The 19,071-nt window shown below is 38.2% G+C and overlaps 1 protein-coding gene across 1 annotated transcript in view; it reads left to right on the top strand.

Annotated features, from left to right (window-relative positions):
• The first annotated feature begins 51 nt into the window (after window positions 1-51).
• LOC114032019 (RNA-binding protein 10-like) overlaps window positions 52-19,071 on the top strand; it is a 25,367-nt gene continuing 6,347 nt past the window's right edge. The window contains 8 exon segments of the mRNA XM_027847227.1: window positions 52-220; window positions 6,264-6,394; window positions 7,732-7,915; window positions 9,371-9,559; window positions 14,796-14,865; window positions 15,915-15,988; window positions 16,701-16,787; window positions 18,839-18,913. Coding sequence (XP_027703028.1) covers window positions 6,378-6,394; window positions 7,732-7,915; window positions 9,371-9,559; window positions 14,796-14,865; window positions 15,915-15,988; window positions 16,701-16,787; window positions 18,839-18,913 — 696 coding nt within the window. The 5' untranslated portion in view covers window positions 52-220; window positions 6,264-6,377.

Below are 19,071 nucleotides of genomic sequence, written 5' to 3' on the forward strand. Positions count from 1 at the left end.
GGTGTTTCGGGGCGGTTTTTGGTATTGTACCTTTGGTTTTGGCTAGGAAAGTGGGTGGGGGAACAGGAAAAATAGTACGTTCCCTACCTCTAGCCTTTTCCTGATCCCGTATATGTGACAGGGTGCGCGAGCTACGGTGTAGCTCGTTATACTTTTGCGCGTGCGCCTGAGCGAGGGGGCGCCTCACCGAACTCCCCGCCTCACAAATCGAAACTAGCAGGTGAGTGAGGGAGGAAGGAGAACTGAGGAAATTCTGGGACACAAACCTAGGCTGAGCAGTGAGAGAGGTAGGGTTATGGGGTATTTCTAGATTTGGTTTGAGAAGAGAGGGAACCACAACTTTCTGGGAAATATGTGTCTGAAGAACGAACAATGGTAGGCCACTGCCTAGGCAGGCAAAATCTCGGTGGGCGGGAGGTTTGGAAAGAACCACTAAACACGGTCCATCTCCCCTAAACCCCACCCATCCTATATTTGACGGTTGGTTAAAGATGTGAACACCACAGCTTGACTTCTTCCTCCTAAAACGTCGAAACAGTTAAAGTGTGAGCTTCAAAAAACACAAAACAATACTGTTAGCCACAAATAGAGTTCCTAAAAACTGAACATAGCCCTAAAATATTAAACAGTACTATATAGTGTATTTTTCTCTCACTTTAGGACCAAATTTAACCCCAGGAAATACTAGAGGGGGCAGTGAAAGCAGATGGTAAAGAGTATTATTTTGAAAAAAGAAGAAACTTATTAATTTGCTGTCGGCGAAACTAATTTCAGAATGATCATTAGTTATATTACTTATAAATATCATTAATTGCCCTTAAAAACATGAGGAGTAACCCAAGCACCCAAGTCATTTCACCCCCACAAAAGCCCAAATCCTGTTTCTTCTCAATGGACTTAACTACGAAAGTGAAAAATTATTTGTAACTCTAAAACAGACTACTATCCACAATTTCCTGTCCCTCTATATTTCCCGATTAGAAAAATAGCTCCCATTTCCTTAATGTACCTATATCTATGCCACTTTCTTAAAACTTCAATTATAGTATAGAATTTCTTGTACCTTCCTAATTTTCCATTTCTTTGTTCCCAACTTCTTATTCTCAAGTATGAAAACGCTCCTAACAAAACTGGCAAGTACAGCCACTATTAAAATATTAGAAGGAAAAAAAGTTTTGTTAAATGAGAAACAAAGTTGAAATCTCAGCTTCTAAACAAGATATTTAGTACAACTTAAAGCCAAATTATCTAATTGCTTCAATAATTTTACTTCCCACTCCTGAATCTTAGCCCTGAGAATACCGCTTCCCATCCAGTTATCCTATACCATGTGTTTTTGCATATTTTGTTTATACATGTTGTTTGGATCTTATTTGCCCCATTAAACAATGAACTGTGATAGCAAGGACTGTTTTTTTTTCCTTTCTTTGTATCTCTGTAGTTTAACTGTTATCTTTTCTGTGGTAAATCTTCAATAAATGCTAATTTGTCTTTACTCTGTCCGCTGATCTCCAAACCACTTTGTTTTCCTGAATGCTTATTTGTTACGGAATTAAAAGTACTCTTCCTTATGCCTTCTTCAATTCCCTTCTTACAGTTCTTACTTCCTTGAGTAAACATGACCAGAAGACAACCATCCAGAAACACATGTTCAAATACACTAAAATAAAAAATATGCTATCATTTTTTAAATTATGATTGGATTGCTGACCCTTAATTATAACTAAGTGCCACAAAATAATGAATGACAGTTTGCCTGGAGTCAGTAAAACTCATCTTCCCAAGTTCAAATCAGGACTCAGACCCTTACTAAGCTGTGTAATTAATCCTGTTTGCCTCAATTTCCTCATTTCTAAAATAAGCTGAAGAAAGAAATGGTGGACCACTCCAGTATCTTTACAAAGACAACCCCAAATGAAGTCATGAGAAGTCTGAAAAAAACAGAAGTAACAATTAAACACTACTTAGTAGCCTGTTAAAATACAAGGAGAGGGTTATACTCTTGAATATCTCCCTTAGAATAACTTCCCTAGATTCCTACCTCAATGTAAGATAATTTCTCCTCTTCTCTCTCTATTCTCTCTCCTTCCCTCCTTTCTTCCCTCTCTTCTTTTCTATCTTTCTCTCTGTCTTTCTGGATGTGTTTTTCTCTTACTCTGTGTTTATCTATCCATTTGTCTGTTTGACTGTTTCTCTGTCTTTCTTTCTGTCTGTACCTTACTCTCTCTCTCTCCCTCCATCTACTCTCCTTCTTACCTCCCTTTCTTTCTTATCTCTCTATCCTCTCTCTCTTCTTTAATCTGCTGCCTTCCCTCTCTCTGTCTTCTCTTTTTCTCTCCCTCCCTCCTTGCCTACCTTCATGTGTCCCTCTCCATCTTTCTCTTTGCTTCTCACTTTTCTTCCTTCTTTCCTCTCCTATCTCTCTCTTTCTATCTCTTTCTTTCTCTCTTTTCACTTTTTTCATACCTCCTTCATTTTACTTTCTCTGTTTATGTCTCTATATCTATCACTGTCCCTTCCCTTGTTTCCCTTTTCTCTCATCATCTCTAACTTTCTGTCTCTTTCTATTTTCTTAATTCTCTCTCTCTCTCTCTCTCTCTCTCTCTCTCCCTCTCTCTCTCTCTCCCACCTATATCTCTATCTGTCTCTTGTCTGTCGGTTTCTGTGTCTGTCTGCCTGCCTATCTTTCTGTATCTCTCTCTCACTCTCTCCTCACCTTCTTACCTCCCTTTCCTTTATGTTCCTTCTGTCATCTCTCACTCTTGACCATTCTCTCTTCACTTCCCTCTATCTCCCTCTCTTTCTTCTCCATTAATTGCCTTCCTTCCTGTGTCCCTCTCCATCTCCTCTCCTCTCTCTCCCTCCCACTTTTCATCCATCATTCCTTTCCTATCTCACTCTCTCTCTGTTTCTTTTCCCTCTTCTCCCTCATTCTCTGTGTCTCTGTATCTCTCTCTGTCACTCTATCTTTTGGTCTCTCTCTCTGTTCTTTTCTCTATCACTGTTCATTTGATTACCTCTCCCTTTCTTTCTATGTCTCTCTCCTCCCTTTTTTCTTCCCACCAACCTTTTCTATCTCTGTCCCACCCTCTTTCCCTCTCTCCTCCTCTAACTCTCTCCTCTCTTTTTCCTTCCTTTCTTCTTTCTCTTCTTTTCTCTCTCTTTCTGTCTCACTGTGTCTCTTTTTCTCTGTCTCTGTGTTTTTCTATATATCTGTCCCTCTGACTGACTGTCAGTCTGTGTGTCTGTGTGTCTGTCTCTCTTTCAGTCCCTCCGTATTCTCTTCCCTCTCCTCTCTCTCTCCCTCCCTCCCTTGTCTCTCATTTCTTTTTGGTCTAATCTCTCCCTCTTTCCCTCTCCCTCTCTCCCTCTCTCTCTCTCCGTCCCTCACTCTCTCTCTCACTCTCTCTCTGTGTGTCTCTCTCTCCCTCCCTCTCTCTCTCTCCCTTTCTCTCTCCTTAAATGTCTTCTTTCCAATCTCCTTTTCCATCTCTGTCCCTCCATCCCTTTCTCCTCTTCTCTCTCTCTTCTCTCTCCTTCCGTCCTTTCTTCCCTCTCCTTTTCTATCTTTCTCTCTGTCTTTCTGGGTCTGTTTTTCTTTTACTCTGTGTTTATCTATCCATTTGTCTGTCTGTTTCTCATTCTTTCTTTCTGTCTGTGTCTTACTCTCTCTCTCTCTTCCTCCATCTACTCTCCTTACCTCCCTTTCTTTCTTTTCTCTCTATCCTCTGTCTTTTTTAATTTCCTGCCTTCCCTCTATCTACCTTCTCTCTTTTTCTCTCCCTCCCTCCTTGCCTTCCTTCATGTGTCCCTCTTCATCTTTCTCTTTGTTTCCCACTTTTTTTCCTTCTTTCCTCTCCTATCTCTCTCTCTTTCTATCTCTTTCTTTCTTTCTCTCCTGTCATTTTTTATACCTCCTTCTCTTTACTTTCTCTGTTTATGTCTCTATATCTATCACTGTCCCTTCCCTTGTTTCCCTTTTCTCTCATCATCTCTAACCTATTGTCTCTATTTCCTTAATTCTCTCTCTCAGTCTCTCACTTTCTCTCTCTCTCTGTCTCGCTCTCTCTCTCTCCCCCCTCTATCTCTGTCTGTCTGTCTCTTCTTCTCTGTCAGTTTGTGTGTCTGTCTGCCTGCTTATCTTTCTGTATCTCTCTCACTCTCTCCTCCCCTTCTTACCTCCCTTTCCTTTCGGTTCCCTTTCTCATCTCTCACTCTTGACCATTCTCTCTTCACTTCCCTCTATCTATCTCCCTCTCTTTCTTCTCCCCATTTCGTCCCTTCCTTCCTGTGTCCCTCTCCATCTCCTCTCCTCTCTCTCCCTCCCACTTTTCATCCATCATTCCTTTCCTATCTCACTCTCTCTCTGTTTCTTTTCCCTCTTCTCCCTCATTGTCTCTGTCTCTGTATCTCTCTCTGTCACTGTCTGTCTTTCAGTCTCTCTCTCTCTGTTCTTTTCTCTATCACTGTGAATTTGATTACCTCTCCTATTCTTTCTATGTCTCTCCTCCCTTTTTTCTTCCCACCTTCCTTTTCTATCTCTCCCCCACACTCTCTCCCTCTCTCTTCCTCTACCTCTCTCCTTTCTCTTTCCCTCCTTTCTTCTTTCTCTTCTTTTCTCTCTTTCTCTGCCTCACTGTGTCCCTTTTTCTCTGCCTCTGTGTTTTTCTATATATCTGTCCATCTGACTGACTGATTGTCGGTCTGTGTGTCTGTTTATCTGTCTCTCTCTCTCAGTCCCTCCCTCCTCCCTTCTCTCCTTCTCTCTCTCACTCCCTCCCTTTTCTCTCATTTATTTATGGTCTAATCTCTCTCTCTCTCTCTCTCTCTCTCTTTCTTTGTCTCTGTCTCTTTCTCTGTCTCTCTGTCTCTGTCTCTCTCCCTCTCTCTCTCTCCCCCCTCTCTCTCTCCTTAAATTTCTTCTTTCCAATCTCCTTTTCTATCTCTGTCCCTCCATCCCTTTCTCCTCTTCTGTCTCTTCTCTCTCTTTCTCTCCTTTCTTCCCTCTCTTCTTTTCTATCTTTCTCTCTGTCTTTCTGGGTCTTTTTTTCTCTTACTCTGTGTTTCTCTTACTCTGAAATTTAGATGCTCTTTGTCATAGTTAATACTTTGTTTAGGCAATTAGCAAAACTGGAGGAGCTAATGTAGACATGACTGAACAATGTTAGCAAAATGAAGGCAAGCTTTTGACTTGGATACAAAAGACAGAAAGGACTTCTGTTATTGCAGCTCTCTACTAACTTGTGACAGATCACCTCGCCTACAATTTTACCCTTTAGTTTGTATATTCAATAACTTTTAGGATTGTGTGGCTCAAAGAAGTGAGGATCAAAGTAAAATTAAATAATTAAGTGGCGTTTTTCTAAAAAAAAAAAAATTCAGTGTGAGCAGGACCTTGAAAGGGAGGATAGCAAATAGTATTCAAAGAAAGAGCAGACAATCTAATAAAAGTGTAGATGTTAGAAAAGGAATAGAAGAGATCTGGAGAGATCATTGAATCCAGAAGGGGAAAATAAAGCTATAAATATAAGACCATATATCTACGGTTAACCAACCTAGTTCAACTCTTTGGTGAGGAAACTAAGGCCAGGACAGTAAAATTACTTGCCTCCTGTCTCACAGATGAGTTTTTATTGTTAAGTAAGACATAAATACAACTCCTCATAGACCTTGAACCCTTTTTACAATACCATACTAATTCATGGGACAGATAACAAAAGTTAAGTCATTAATGGCCTTTTCTGGTGGAATTAAAGAGAGACAAGAATAATGGGTCCTTGTGGATTAGGGTTGGAGGAAGATAGAGATTGCTCCATTAAGGTTTTTCTGTGCAGCCAATACTACTTCCCTTCAGCAACCGTTAATAGCACACAGGTATTAAAAAGGAGACTTGAATTTGAACTCAATCTCTGGCAAAAAAATCTTAAAATGATCTTAGGGAATTGCTTCTGTTTGTCTCTCTTGAAATGTAACAAGTATAGGTTCACCAAAATAAACCAGTTTTCACACAATAGAGCTTTAAGTTCATAAGTATCTATTATGTTTTATATTACAATCAAGATTCAGGCACTTCACCAAAGTTGTATTCCTAGTAATTATTAAGACCAGGGATTCAATGCCTAATTTCAGACTTCCAACCCTCTTTTTTTTACCTTTGGAAAACTTTACATCTTTTCCATTCTGTAACAGATGCTAAGCAAGTAGCCTTATCTGTATGTTTTGATCTGTCCTTGCAACTCTTCAGTTTCCTCTCTTTTATTCAGATCTCCAGCAGAGAAACCGTGCAGGCTAGCAGAACATGGTGTTGGAAGCAAGCGGGTAGTAGTCGTGTCTGAAAAGTGAAGAGAAACCATTGGCCCAGGAGGAGTACCCAAAACATGGAGTATGGAAGACGGTAAATTAATCTGTAAACATTTTGCACTATGCAAAATTAGGATTACAAAGAAAATAAAAAATAGTTCCTGCTCAGAAGAAACTCAAAATTTAATGGAGGGGACAACATGCAAACAACTATGAAGAAGCTAGTTACATTTAGAATAGATTGTAAATAATCCGTAGAGGTAAGAAGTAAAATCCATATCAGAGGGAAGAGGAAGAGGTAAAATATTTGGGGGGAAAGGGGAGATCTTTCTAATTTTTTTCTGAGAACTTACTTTGTCTCTTTAAAGTAAGAAGGTTTTAGGCATTCATTTGTGAGTATATAATAACATTATTAGCTAGAATTTTTTAGTGCCTTAAGATTTTTAAAGCACTGTTATGTTGCCCCATTTGAGTCACACAACAATGTTGCAACCAAGTTGACAAAACTAAATAACCACTTCCTTGAGTAAATCCATTGTTGCCTTGTGAAAATCAATGGTTCTCATATGTCAAGTGATTTTATAAGCAGATAAGTTCCTGAGAAATTTATGTGATGTTTTTCATTTTATGAAGTATTTTCCTCCGTACTGATGTAAGGTTGGCAACACAGATTTTTTTTTTGTTTGATTTTTTGAAACAACTTTAGATTAGAAGGGGAAGGGGATAAGAGAAGTGGGGGAGATAGAAGGGAAGACAGATTATGGGAAGCCATCTTGGGGTGGGGAGAGGGATGAGATGGGGAGAAAATCTGGAACTCAAAATCTTGTGGAAGTGGATGTTGAAAACTAGAAGTAAATAAATTAATAAGAAACAGCTTTAGATGAAACAATTTACTTATTCATATAGCTACTTAAATATTAGAACTAAATTTGGTATTAACATCTTGATTAAAATTGTCATTTGAATCTTGAATTTAAAGTATAGTATCCTTCCTCGAAATTCTGTACTCTTTTTGGCTTTATACTTTACTCCTTTTCCCTGCATCCTAAGATTTAGCCGGATTGGTTTTCCTGATATTCTTACAAATCGAACACCATCTCCTGTCTTTATGTGTTTATGGTAGCCATCTTTGACCCCTTACTCCTTAAATTGTTTTAGGGTTAGGGTTACAGTTAGAGGTGAAGAAACAGAAGAAGGGTTTTGCTAGTAAATCTTTAACAAAACGTACCTATGATACACTTTTAAGTTTAATCTGTATTATTGACATTTTTATCACTTTCTTAAGTCCAGACAATCAGCCTGTATTTGTAGCTTGCTGACTTTAAATTGTAAATGTTTATATTCAAAGTTTAACAATTACCTTAGCACAAGTTGGCCACTAGAACTGTCAGAGCCCAACTAGTCTAATCTGCTTATGTCTGTACTCCCCAGAGGGGGCCGTGGAGATAGGACTGGCCTATATGGTGCCTCTGTCTGCTCACAAGATGAGGGAGTAGAGAGCCAAAGTCTGAGAGACCTTGATTATCGGGACATGGATTACCGTTCCTACCTCTGTGACTTCAACAGTCAGGAACTCAAACATGATTATGGCTTATCTGAGGAACGGAGTGCAGAGGTAACTGGTTTTCTTTCCTTTTTATCCCCATTGTACTGCCATGAGGAGTAATACTCTGACAAAATTAATTGTTCCTGAATTTGACTGTAGCTGTCAAGAGGACTTTCAATAGCTAACTGCTTTGTGCAGCTCTGCCTCACTTAAATATAATTCGCTCACAAGGCAAAATATCACCTACTCTTTGGCTTTTGGGTGAAAGTGGAGAGGAAGAGATTAAAGGTTATCTCCTTGCTTCCTTCTTTTCCTCCCTTGGCTTTGACTCTTAAGGTTTCTGTATTCACCTTCCAATTATAGGAAGTACTTGAAGAATTTATCCCATAGTTTTCTAGAGACCTAGGAGACGAGTGTATTCACCTCTGGTTGTTTACTTCACTGTCCCCCCTTTTTTGTTCTGTCTGGCCAGCTATCCCAAAGTAGTGGAGGTTTGCTCCTTTACCTCTATTACTGAGTTAAGAAGAGGTCTTCTGCCTGCTTCCTTGACTCCCTTAGCTGGTCCTTGACTGTTTTGGGGGGAATAAGCCATTAAAAAAACTTGCCTCTGGATAAGAGTCCAAAGTTTAGGGTAACTGGAAAGATTATGTGGAGCCATCACAAAAAAAAAACTTATTGAAAAGAAACACTTCTTACCCTAGTGCCTTTCAGTTAAAAGCTTATAGTATGTAGGGAGAACAGTAAATTGCTATTTGAAATTTTACTTATTAGCCCTTTTTATTGTATTGTTTATAATTTGTCCATTTTAGTTAATCATCTGCATATGGTTGTTACAAGGTATAAGCCTCATTTTGAAATAGGCACCATTGTTAATATATCCCCATTTTAAAGGAGAATAAACTGAAGCCAAGAAGCTGTTATATGCCTGACACCTACTTAAAGTTACATCATATTTTAGTATGAGGCCAGTATCCATTCCCTTTCATAAAGAAACCCATGTGTTATCAGTTCGGCCTCCTACTTTTATAGGTAAGGAAATAAATCCAGAGAGGTAAATTGACTAGTTCAGGATCAGAGAGGTAGTAAATACATCAAGGCTTTGAAACCAGGTACTCTGACCAATAAACCAGCATTTGTTCCTCTTCATTAAGTACCTGATTCAGTTAGGGGGATATAGCTTTAGGGATTATCTGGTCTGAGGAGATATATGCCCATACACTCTGGTGTGGAAAAACTGGGCTGGCCTTGTGTTTTGTCCTGAACAAAGTAAAATAATTCAATGCAGTAGATGTTTATTAAGTGTGTACTCTGTGCAGGGCACATTACAGAGTACTTTCGGCAAGTAAATGTGTCTGAAAACTATACAAATCTGAAGAAAGACATTTGTACCCCAGCCTGTGCCGAGTTAAGCCTGTATCCCTATATCCTTGAGCTGGGCTTTCTTCTCTTCCTGTCTAGTTTTTACAACTATGTGTAAGATCCAGACTCACTACCTTGTCTCTTTCATTTCCTTCTTATGCTCAGCAATCTTATGAGGCTTCTTCAGGTTCTGAAACACAGCGTAAGTGGGACAGCCCTACTGAGCCACTTGGTTTCCCTGGAGATGGTGACTTACGGGACCAGGATTATCGAACAGAGCCAAGGGGGGAGGAAGAAAAGGCCAGTAACATCATCTTGCTGAGAATGCTGCCACAGGCAGCTACTGAAAATGACGTACGTGATGTTGGGGTTCTCCTGGGCTATCTGGGTCCTATTGGGAGGGCTCATGCTAAGATGGGTGACTGTGAGTTTCGAGGAGCCAAGAGCTATTGGACATTAGATTTGTACCAATTGGGCAAAAGGAAGCATTTGCTCAACTTTTAGGAGCTCACAGTAGTAAGGGATGGTATGTGAGTAAATGTGGTGTGGAAGGATGGGGTACACAGCAGAATTTTGTTTTGGAGGATCACCAGAGGAAAGTGCTGGTATTGGTGTTTTTTGTCTGGCCTTTCCTCTACGGCATACTAGCAGTCCCTTCATCTGGATTTTTCCTGGATTAATTTCTTGGTCTTTTCACCTTCTTTGTGGCTCCTGGGAATTTTCTTTACATTACTGTACTTCAGTCATTTCTCCACTGTTCTGCATACATTGATAGCTGGTTCCATATTGCTTACACAATGATATCGCATACTCTTACCTTACCCATTAGGTCTATTCTGTCTTTTATTTTTTTGAAGATTCTGCTGCTTGCTTTCCCCACCCTATTCCACTGTTGTTTTCACTTCTACACATCTTTTCTGACCTAAAATTAGTTCAGTTCAATTAACAGATATTAAATATTTCAAAGAGCATTTTACTGGGGAAGAACATTAAAAAAAATAATGGAGATGGGGAAATGAGCAAAAGCTTGAAATAGGATCTGCACACTGAAAAAAAAAGGGATTCTGCAAGGAAGAGATAAGGAGAGACTATTTCAGGTGTAGAATATGGCTGTGCAAATGTATTGAATGGGAGATGATAAAATTTTGAGATTGAGGGAAGTTAGTTGTCAGTTAGGGCTGAAACATGAGGGTTCTTAGAGAATTAAAAGAGAAAAGGAAGAAATAAATCTGGAAAGGTAGGTGGGATTGTAGAGGATGTTAAATATTTGGCCAATGAGTTTGCATTTTTTTATCTATGTCAGCATTAAGGAACCATTGAAAATTTTAAAGATGAGACTTGTGCCCTAGGAAGATAATTATTATTTTAGGATTTAAAAAATGTTTTATTGATGGCTGGAAATATACTGCCAATGTAATGGAGAAAAATCATTAAACAAGAATATTCAGTATAGTGAGTGATCTTGTATGACTTTGTTTAGTTACATTATGCCCTACTTGTCCCCTGACCCTGCCAAAGGAAAGAAGATATAGCATGTTATTTGTTTTTTAGGTCTATTATTGATTTTTAAAATTGTAATTTACAGTGTTATAATCAGTGATCTGCTTATTTTGTCCTGTACCTGTTCATACAAGGTAGCATCATTTGGAAAAAGGAGAAAATGATGAGAGCCAAAAATACAATACTATTGTAAATCATAAAATGTAAAGTCATAAAATGGATATGTCTTGGTAACTTATTACATATGGAAAGTGAGAGAGTGGTAAAAATGACTCTGAAGTTATCTGAGTTACTGACGTTGGTATTCTATGCAAATACAGAGAAATTTAGACATGAGTCATATTTATTTGGGGAAAGGTAATTACTAGAACTGAAGAGACAGAATGCTTTTTGTCCTTTCTCTTTAAATACAGCTTTTCCTTCAAGGCCCAGTTTTTGTCTCTTTTCTTTCTATGAAGCTTTCTTGATAAGTGCAGCCAATATTAATTTCTCCTTTGTTACCAAAGCCCCTCGGGTTTGAAAATGTTGCCTTGAATAGTACTATTAAGTTTTTACTGTATATGAGTCATGTCTGTCTAGATAGAGTGTCACATATATTTTTTATCCTCTATTAGAGTTTGCTATAAGGTCTAGGCACATAGCAGATGGTCAGTAAATCCTTGTCAGACATCTCTTGTTCTCTTTTGACCCTGTTTCATCATCTTACACTTTTTTTCTCTGCTATTTCTACCATCTGTTTCATGTATCTCATTTTCTGTCCCTCTCTCTGTAATCCTACTATTCCTCTCTGTCCTTTCTTTGGATTTAGCCATGCCAGCCCTCTTTTCTGCCCCATTATTCCTCTTCCTATTATACTCCTTTTCATTTATATTCAGAAAACATTAAGAACTGTGTGTAAGACCTTGTATTAAGTGTCAGGTATAAAGAAACAAACAATAGGGTAAGGATCTGCTGGCCAACTGAAATCTATTCTCTACTCATTTAACTGGTTTGGAAGATTGTATTGCTTCTCTTTATCCAATCCCTTAATATTGTGATTCCAGAAGATTAAGTGATTCATCAAAGATCACCAAAGGTCATCAAGGACAGGATTTAGGATTTGAACCCACATCTGTCTGAGTAAAGCCATGTCACCTTGGGCAAGCCACTTAATCTTTCTATGCTAATTTCCTTATCTGTAAAATGATAGGATTAGATTCTGTGACCTCGTACGTGGTTAAAAGGATGTAAAAAATCTATTGCTGCCACAAAATAGCATGCTAGACAAAAAACAAATAGGCCATTTAGTATCCAGATTTAAAAATTAAAAAACTAATTAACATTTGTTTTTTTAAACTTAGTAAGTTCTGGCTATGTCCCCACATCACTTCTATCCAGTGAACCTTTTCTTATAACAAAGGAAAACATTTAGACAAAATCTGTTCGAGCATTCTGCACCCTTATCCCTTCTCTAAGGAGAGGAAGATGTATTTCCAATGCTCTGGGGCCAAGAAATTAACATTACAATTATACAATATTTGTTTTTGATCAAGTTTTCATTTACATTATTGTAGATTTATGTGTATGTGTGTGTATATATATATAAAACACACAAATACACATATATATTTTTTTTCTTAATTCTGTTGTTATCACTATATCTATTCACGTATATTTGCTTTAAGTATTTTGACACCACAGAAACTTCAAGTAGTTATGTGGTGTTTTTTTTTTTCTAATTTCCTTGGATTATATGCCCAGTACAGGAATCTCTAAATCAAATGATAGGAACATTATTTTTTCACCACGGTGTTTATTTCAAATTTCACAAACAGGATATTATATCTTTCTTTTCAAAGGCCCTCCAGGATTGATTCTGTCTTTTGCCCTCTTTCCCAACTGATGAGTATGAAATGAAACCTAATTTCTCATATTAGTGAGAATGTAGTTGTTTTTCTTTTGGTTTTTCTTTTTTTCTTTTTGGTTCTTAGGTTTTGGTTGATTAAGAATTTGTTATTTTAATTTTCATTGGTTTCTTTTTGTGGTTGTTCAGTTGTTTCAGTTGTGTCTGACTCTTCATGACCCTATTTGTGTTTTTTATTATGTTTTGTTTTGTTTTTGTTGGCAAATATACTGAAGTGGTTTGCCATTTCTTTCTTAAGCTTATTTTACAGATGAGGACATGGAGACAGAGTTGAGTGATTTGCCCAGGGTCACTCAGCTAGTAAGTGCCTGAGGCCAGATTTGAACTCAGGTTTTCCTGACTCTAGGCACAGTGCTTTATCCACTTAGCCCCCTAGCCATCCTTATCTTTTGTTTTTATATCACCTTCGTTTCCAGGTATATGTCAGTATTTTCATTAATTAACATATTTACTAAGTTTGACAATATACCCAATGTTTTGTGCCCATGGTACCTTATGAGTTTGCAATTCTTTTAAAAACTGAGTTCTCTGAGCACTTATCTATTGGGCAATGGCTGTACAATATTGTCATGAACTCTTGTATATTTTGAATATTAGAGATAATTGATACAAAGTATTTTTTTCTGAGTTACCATCATTTCTTCTGGATTAGACATGTGTGGCAAAAAAGAAAATGTGTCCCTGGGGTGGTAAATATATGACTTATTTAAGACAGTCCTCAGACTTTTAGCTCTGCCATACAATTCATTCTGATTGGAGAAGTCTTTTTTTTAAGTGGGGTTGGCATGCATGAGCAAAACTAATGACAAGAGAAGGTAGTGTGAGACACAAGAAGTCAGAAAAAGTTCTCTATTTTGGCCAAAATGAGTAATCAAGTTAAAATATTGAGGGCTTTGAGTGTCAGAATGATTCAGAAAGCAAAAAGGAAGAATTAAACCACTTTAGAAAGATGACTTCTTGTTCCTTCAAACCACTTCCTCTCCTATTTCTATTCCTTTACACTCACATTCTCTTTTTAGAATGTTTAGCTTCTTTCAAAGGTTGGCTCAAAGGTCACCTCCTAAATCAAGCGTATCTTGATCCCCCAGATGTTAATCCATACCTGCTAAATTTGTATCTGTTTTTCACATATTTTGTATTTACTTTTCTGTGTATTTAGTGTTTTCTACCAAAATAATATAAGCTTCTTGAGTAAATGGATTATTTTGTTTTTGTCTTTATGTGCATGGGGCCTAACACATAATAGGCATTGTTGAATGAATGAATTAGAGAGGGATTGACTAGAGAGTAATTAGGAGCTTTTCAAAAGGTAAGAGGAATGAATGGAAGAGTAAATGTAAAGTAAATGTAAGCTTTTATTTACATTTACAGTATGCTAAGCACTGTACTAGGTAGCAGCAATACTATTTGTCCCAGGTCTCAAAGAGCTCACATTCGGATAGGAAGAGACAATACACATAGGAGGTTTCAGCTACAAAGTCAGGTGGAAATACAGTGGCCAAGCAGATGGTAATCCATCTTCTTTATTTGATTAAAAAAAAATTTTTTTTTTGATGTTGAACCATTTGAAAGTGCCAAAGACTGGTGGCAAGAAATTTCTTTTCTGAGTCTTTAGTAGCTGTTGCTGCTGAGGAGGCGGGGGCTGCAGCACCTACAGAGGCAGTTGACAGGTCGAATCTCCACAAATGTTGCTCCCTTGGACAATGGCTGTGGGGCCAGGTAGCAGGGTTGGGGGTGGGGGGTGGGGGTTGGGGGAGGGTGTACAACTGTTTCCAAAAATTTGGGGGTTTATTTGCCCTCTGGGGGCAGTTGGATGGCAGTTGGTTGGCAGTTGGTGTTGTTAATGGCAGGGATGGTGGGCCCCTTGTCCACTAGGGTTGCTTCCCTTGATTATGGCTTTGGGGTTTGACCTGGAAGCAGGACCAGTGGTATGGGCACTGCAGTAATTGACACTATTGGGCTCTGGGTCTGGCTGTGTCCACTGAAGTCCATGGGGAAATGATGGCTGACAAAAGGTCAGACTTGGTAACTGGGCTGTCCCAAAATATAGAACTCATCTTCCCATTTTTCTGCCAATTTATTCTGCCCAGAAGTTACCCAGCTTACTGAGACTTTTGTGAGAGCTCCTGCTCCAAAAGAGCTTTAGCTAGCCCTTCTAACACCCCCATCTTGTCTTCTTCTTGGTAGATCCAACTGCAACTTCAGGCTTATGGAATCCAGGCTCGGGAAGTACGGCTGATGCGAAACAAGACATCCGGTAGGTTTTGTTTTTGTTGTTTCTTCCCATTGTTGTTGGCAAGTGTATTTCTTTCCCCCGTCTTTTTTCTTACTTCCTTATTAACTATACATATGTATCAGATGAATTGAGAGTAGTCGGGGATTTTTTTCTCCTTTTTTTCCTCCTTTTTCTTCCTTCTCCTTCAGGAAGATAATAAGTATATATATCATCTACTCCGTGTTATACATTGTGCTAAGTGCTTTTAAAGATATTATTTCATTTCATCCTCACAGCCTTCCTCTGAGGTAGGTTCTTGTTACTTAGCTATCTAAGTGAATCAAAGGAAAACCATAGAACTGGGATGGGAACAGATCTTTATAAGCTACAATGTTAGAATGAGATTGTGGGTCAAACTTACCTCATAAACCCCAGGAAACAATTTCTTCTTCCTGTCCTAGAGAAAACTTGAATATCTGAGATGATGACCTCTCTCTTCTTCCAGTTTTTCTACCAGTTTTGATGAACCATCCTGTTGAATAGCTATGACTTCTCAGTTGTGTGTGTGTGTACGCGCGTTGAGCCAGTTGAATATATAAAATGGAGGAAACAGTTAAATGATGGCAGAGTGTCTGAAATAAAATGGGCTCTCATTCTGTTTATTGGTTTGTGGATTTGTTTAAGTTTTTCTCTTCTCTCTGACAGCCCTTTTTCTTCTTATACTCAAATAGGCATCACGTTAGTTTAAGTCCTCACTTCTCACCTAATGGTTTCCCTGCCTCAAATGTTCTGCCTCCTTAACTGCGTTTTTTTTTATTTTATGTTCATTATGTGCTTATATATATGCATATCTTCCCCAACCAAGCAGCCCTATTTCATTTTTCTCCTTTTTATCTCTAACACCTACCACAACACTTGGAATATCATTGGTATTTAAAATTTGTTGGTTGATTAATAATTGATTATTGACTGATCCATATCTAGTCCTCCCTCTTCCTTCTCCCTTATGTCCAAACCCTGATCTTAAGGAAAGCAATGTCAACAGAACTGTTAATTAACTCATTTTATCTGTATCTGAATGCTACCTGCAGGTCAGAGCCGGGGCTTTGCCTTCGTGGAATTTAATCGTTTGCAAGATGCTACAGGATGGATGGAAACCAGTCAGGTTGCTTTTCTGCAGCTGAACCTCCTTTCTTCCTTGTACATTCTTAAGTGCTCATGCAGAGTGATTTATATGCACCTATTTGCTCTTTTCTACCTCTCTTCTTTCCCACCTTATTTCTGCTTTCTATGTCAGACCCTGAAACCAACTTTTAGGGCTGTTGCCTCTCCTGTTTCAACCATTATTTATTGTTAGGATTGGATTAGTGTGTAGTAATTAGAAGGGACACTGTTAGGCCCAGACTGTTTCCGAGATGGGAAAGGCTTTAAAGTTAAGAGAAGTGATAGTAACAATAAGCTAGTATACAACTATGGAGAGCAGGGCTATAGGCAATGTTTGCAAAAATCATTCATTAGACCACTATGGTGGGCTTCTTAGTATTCTTTTTTTTTTTATCATGACTGTCTTTTCCTTATCTCTTTCTCCTCTTAATCTTTCAACCTCTTGCCTACTTTTTTCTTAATCTCAGGTGTAACCTCTATAGTACAAGGAATTCTTTATGACTTGGGTGCTTGAGGGCCAGTATTGGTTAGATTGTGTACATACTGATGCTTATAAGACTCAAATCTGTGCTGTTGGGTCCCCCAATTAGCTTCACTATTTAGTCCCTTTTGTCTTTCATTCAGCTGATGAGTCACACTTTCCATATATGCCAGGGAGGTGTGTCATTGTTCCTTCAAGCTCAGGCTTTACTGGGACTAACTTCTTCCCACAGCGTTCTCTCAGCATCCTGAGTCAGAAGGTTTCCATGCACTACGGTGATCCCAAGCCTAAAATTAATGAGGATTGGCTTTGCAACAAGGTGAGAAGGAGGAATAATAGAGGGAAAGCTAAGATGAACTTTGAGGCTTGGCCTTGTGTTATTCACTGTTCTTGGGCCTTACAAAATATCTAACCTGGAAGGTACTTCAGAGTTCATCTAATTCAGCCTGTATTTGAAAAAGAATTCTTTTACAAGGATACCCACAAATAATTACCTATGCTTTCACTAAAGAGTTCTAGTAAAGGAGTCAGTAAAGGGGAACTAGTTATAACCTATAGAAGCACTTTAAGGTAACTTTAAGTGAAATAAATTTTTTGCTTAAAATTAAGCCTAAATTGGAGCAGCTAGGTGGCACAGTGGAGTCAGGAGGACCTGAGTTCAAATCCAGACTCAGACCAGACACTTGACACTAGCTGTGTGACCCTGGGCAAGTTACTTAACCCTAATTGCCTCGCTGAAAACAAACAAAAATTAAGCCTAAATGTACCTGTGTTTCATATGTCTCTAGTTTTGAATTATGTGTCCAAACAGAACAATCCCCTCTCTCTAAGATTACTCTTCAAAACTTGAAGACAACTATAATATTGTTTTTAAGTCTTGTCTTCTCTTTATTTAAAAAATAATTTTTAGGAGGGCAAGGGCTTTAATAATTAGGCAGTGAGGTGACAGTATATTTACTGTCAGAAATCCTTGAGTTCAAATCTTGTCTCAGGTACTTACTGCCCTTAGAAAGTCATTTAACCTTTCAGCCTCTGTTTCTTCTTAACACCACTTATTTCACAGGTTTGGAGGACTGAATGAAGAGTACATAAATGTGTTCATTTGTTCAGTCATGTCACAACTCTTTGTGACCTCATTTGGAGTTTTTTTGGCCAAGATACTGGAGTGGTTTGCCATTTCCTTCCCCAGCTTATTTTACAGATGAGGAAACCGAGGCAAATAGATCTAAGTGACTTGCCCAAGGTCGCGCAGCTAGTAAATGTCTAAGGCTTTGAAGATTTGAGATTTAAACTCAGAAAGAAGAGTCTTTCTGACTCTAGGCGTGGTGCTCTGTGCACCACCTAAGTGTATATATTATGTATATAGTGTTTTCAAAGCGCCATTCTAATATATCATTATCATTATAATCTAAGGTATCATTATCATTATACTCATCATCAGTCATCATTGTTAATATAATCTATAATCTAAGGTATCATTATCATTATAATCATCATCAGTCATCGTTGTTATTAATATTTGGAAGGACCAAGCAATTAGAAAAGGAAGTGTCACCTTAAATGAGCCTTGAAGGAAGCTAGAAATGGTGAGAAGGAAAGTATTCTAGGCATGATAGTCTTGGTAAGATGTGAAGATACCTTTACAAGCCCTTAATAACCTTCCAATCTAGTATAGTGAAGTACGTACTTAACTTGGAAACTTAAAATGTTAGGTTTTTATAGATAAGAGACAGAATGGAAGTCTCTACTCCCACATTTAGTAGTTATGTTGAGGTCAGTTCCCCATTTAAAAAAATTTTTTTTATTTCTTTGTAAAATAGAATTTGAAGGGACTTTAGTGGCCATCTAATCCAATGTAAAAAAAGTACCTCCTACAACAAGAGGTCATCAGGGTCTCTGCTTGGGGATGGTGAGGGCAGCAATAAAAAAGAGGTGCTTTGACCAGGGCAGTACTCTGGAAGGCCTTGAAGAGAAGTAAAAATCAGGAGAGAAACATCTGTGATTAATTACTAGAAGAGGGAGAGATTGACAGTATGGGTAAAATCTTAAAAACAAAAATAAACTTCAGGACCATCAGCCCCTTGTTTCATTTTCTAAATTAAGTTTGTTTTTCCATTATTAAACAGTTATTCTTCCCCACTTAGAAAAAAAGAATAACAAAAACCTTGCAACAAAAATGCCCAGTCAAGCAAAATTAATTCCCTTATTGTCACTGTCCAAAAATGTGTGTCTCATTTCATTCTACATAGTGCCCCTTAAATTTCATAAGTCATGCGGGGAGGAATTATTGCTATTTGGTAAACTTCGTTCAGGGTACCCTGTTCATTTTCTTTATATCTCACTTCTTGTGGGTGTATTCTTTGTTTATAGTGTGGAGTTCAGAACTTCAAGCGCCGGGAAAAGTGTTTCAAATGTGATGTGCCCAAGTTAGGTGAGTAGTTAAGTGAACTTCTGAGTGAAAGGTGACTTATTTGGGGGTTTTAAAGGATTGAGCATGATAACGACCATGGGAGCTTGTTAATTATGCTTCTTCCAGTAATTTCTTCTTTCTTTCTTTCCTCTTTCCCTCCCTGCCTTCCTTTTTTTTTTTTTTTTTTTTTTTT

This window comes from Vombatus ursinus, unplaced genomic scaffold, assembly GCF_900497805.2.
Source record: "Vombatus ursinus unplaced genomic scaffold, bare-nosed wombat genome assembly UNPS02015393.1, whole genome shotgun sequence".
Classification (NCBI taxonomy): domain Eukaryota; kingdom Metazoa; phylum Chordata; class Mammalia; order Diprotodontia; family Vombatidae; genus Vombatus; species Vombatus ursinus.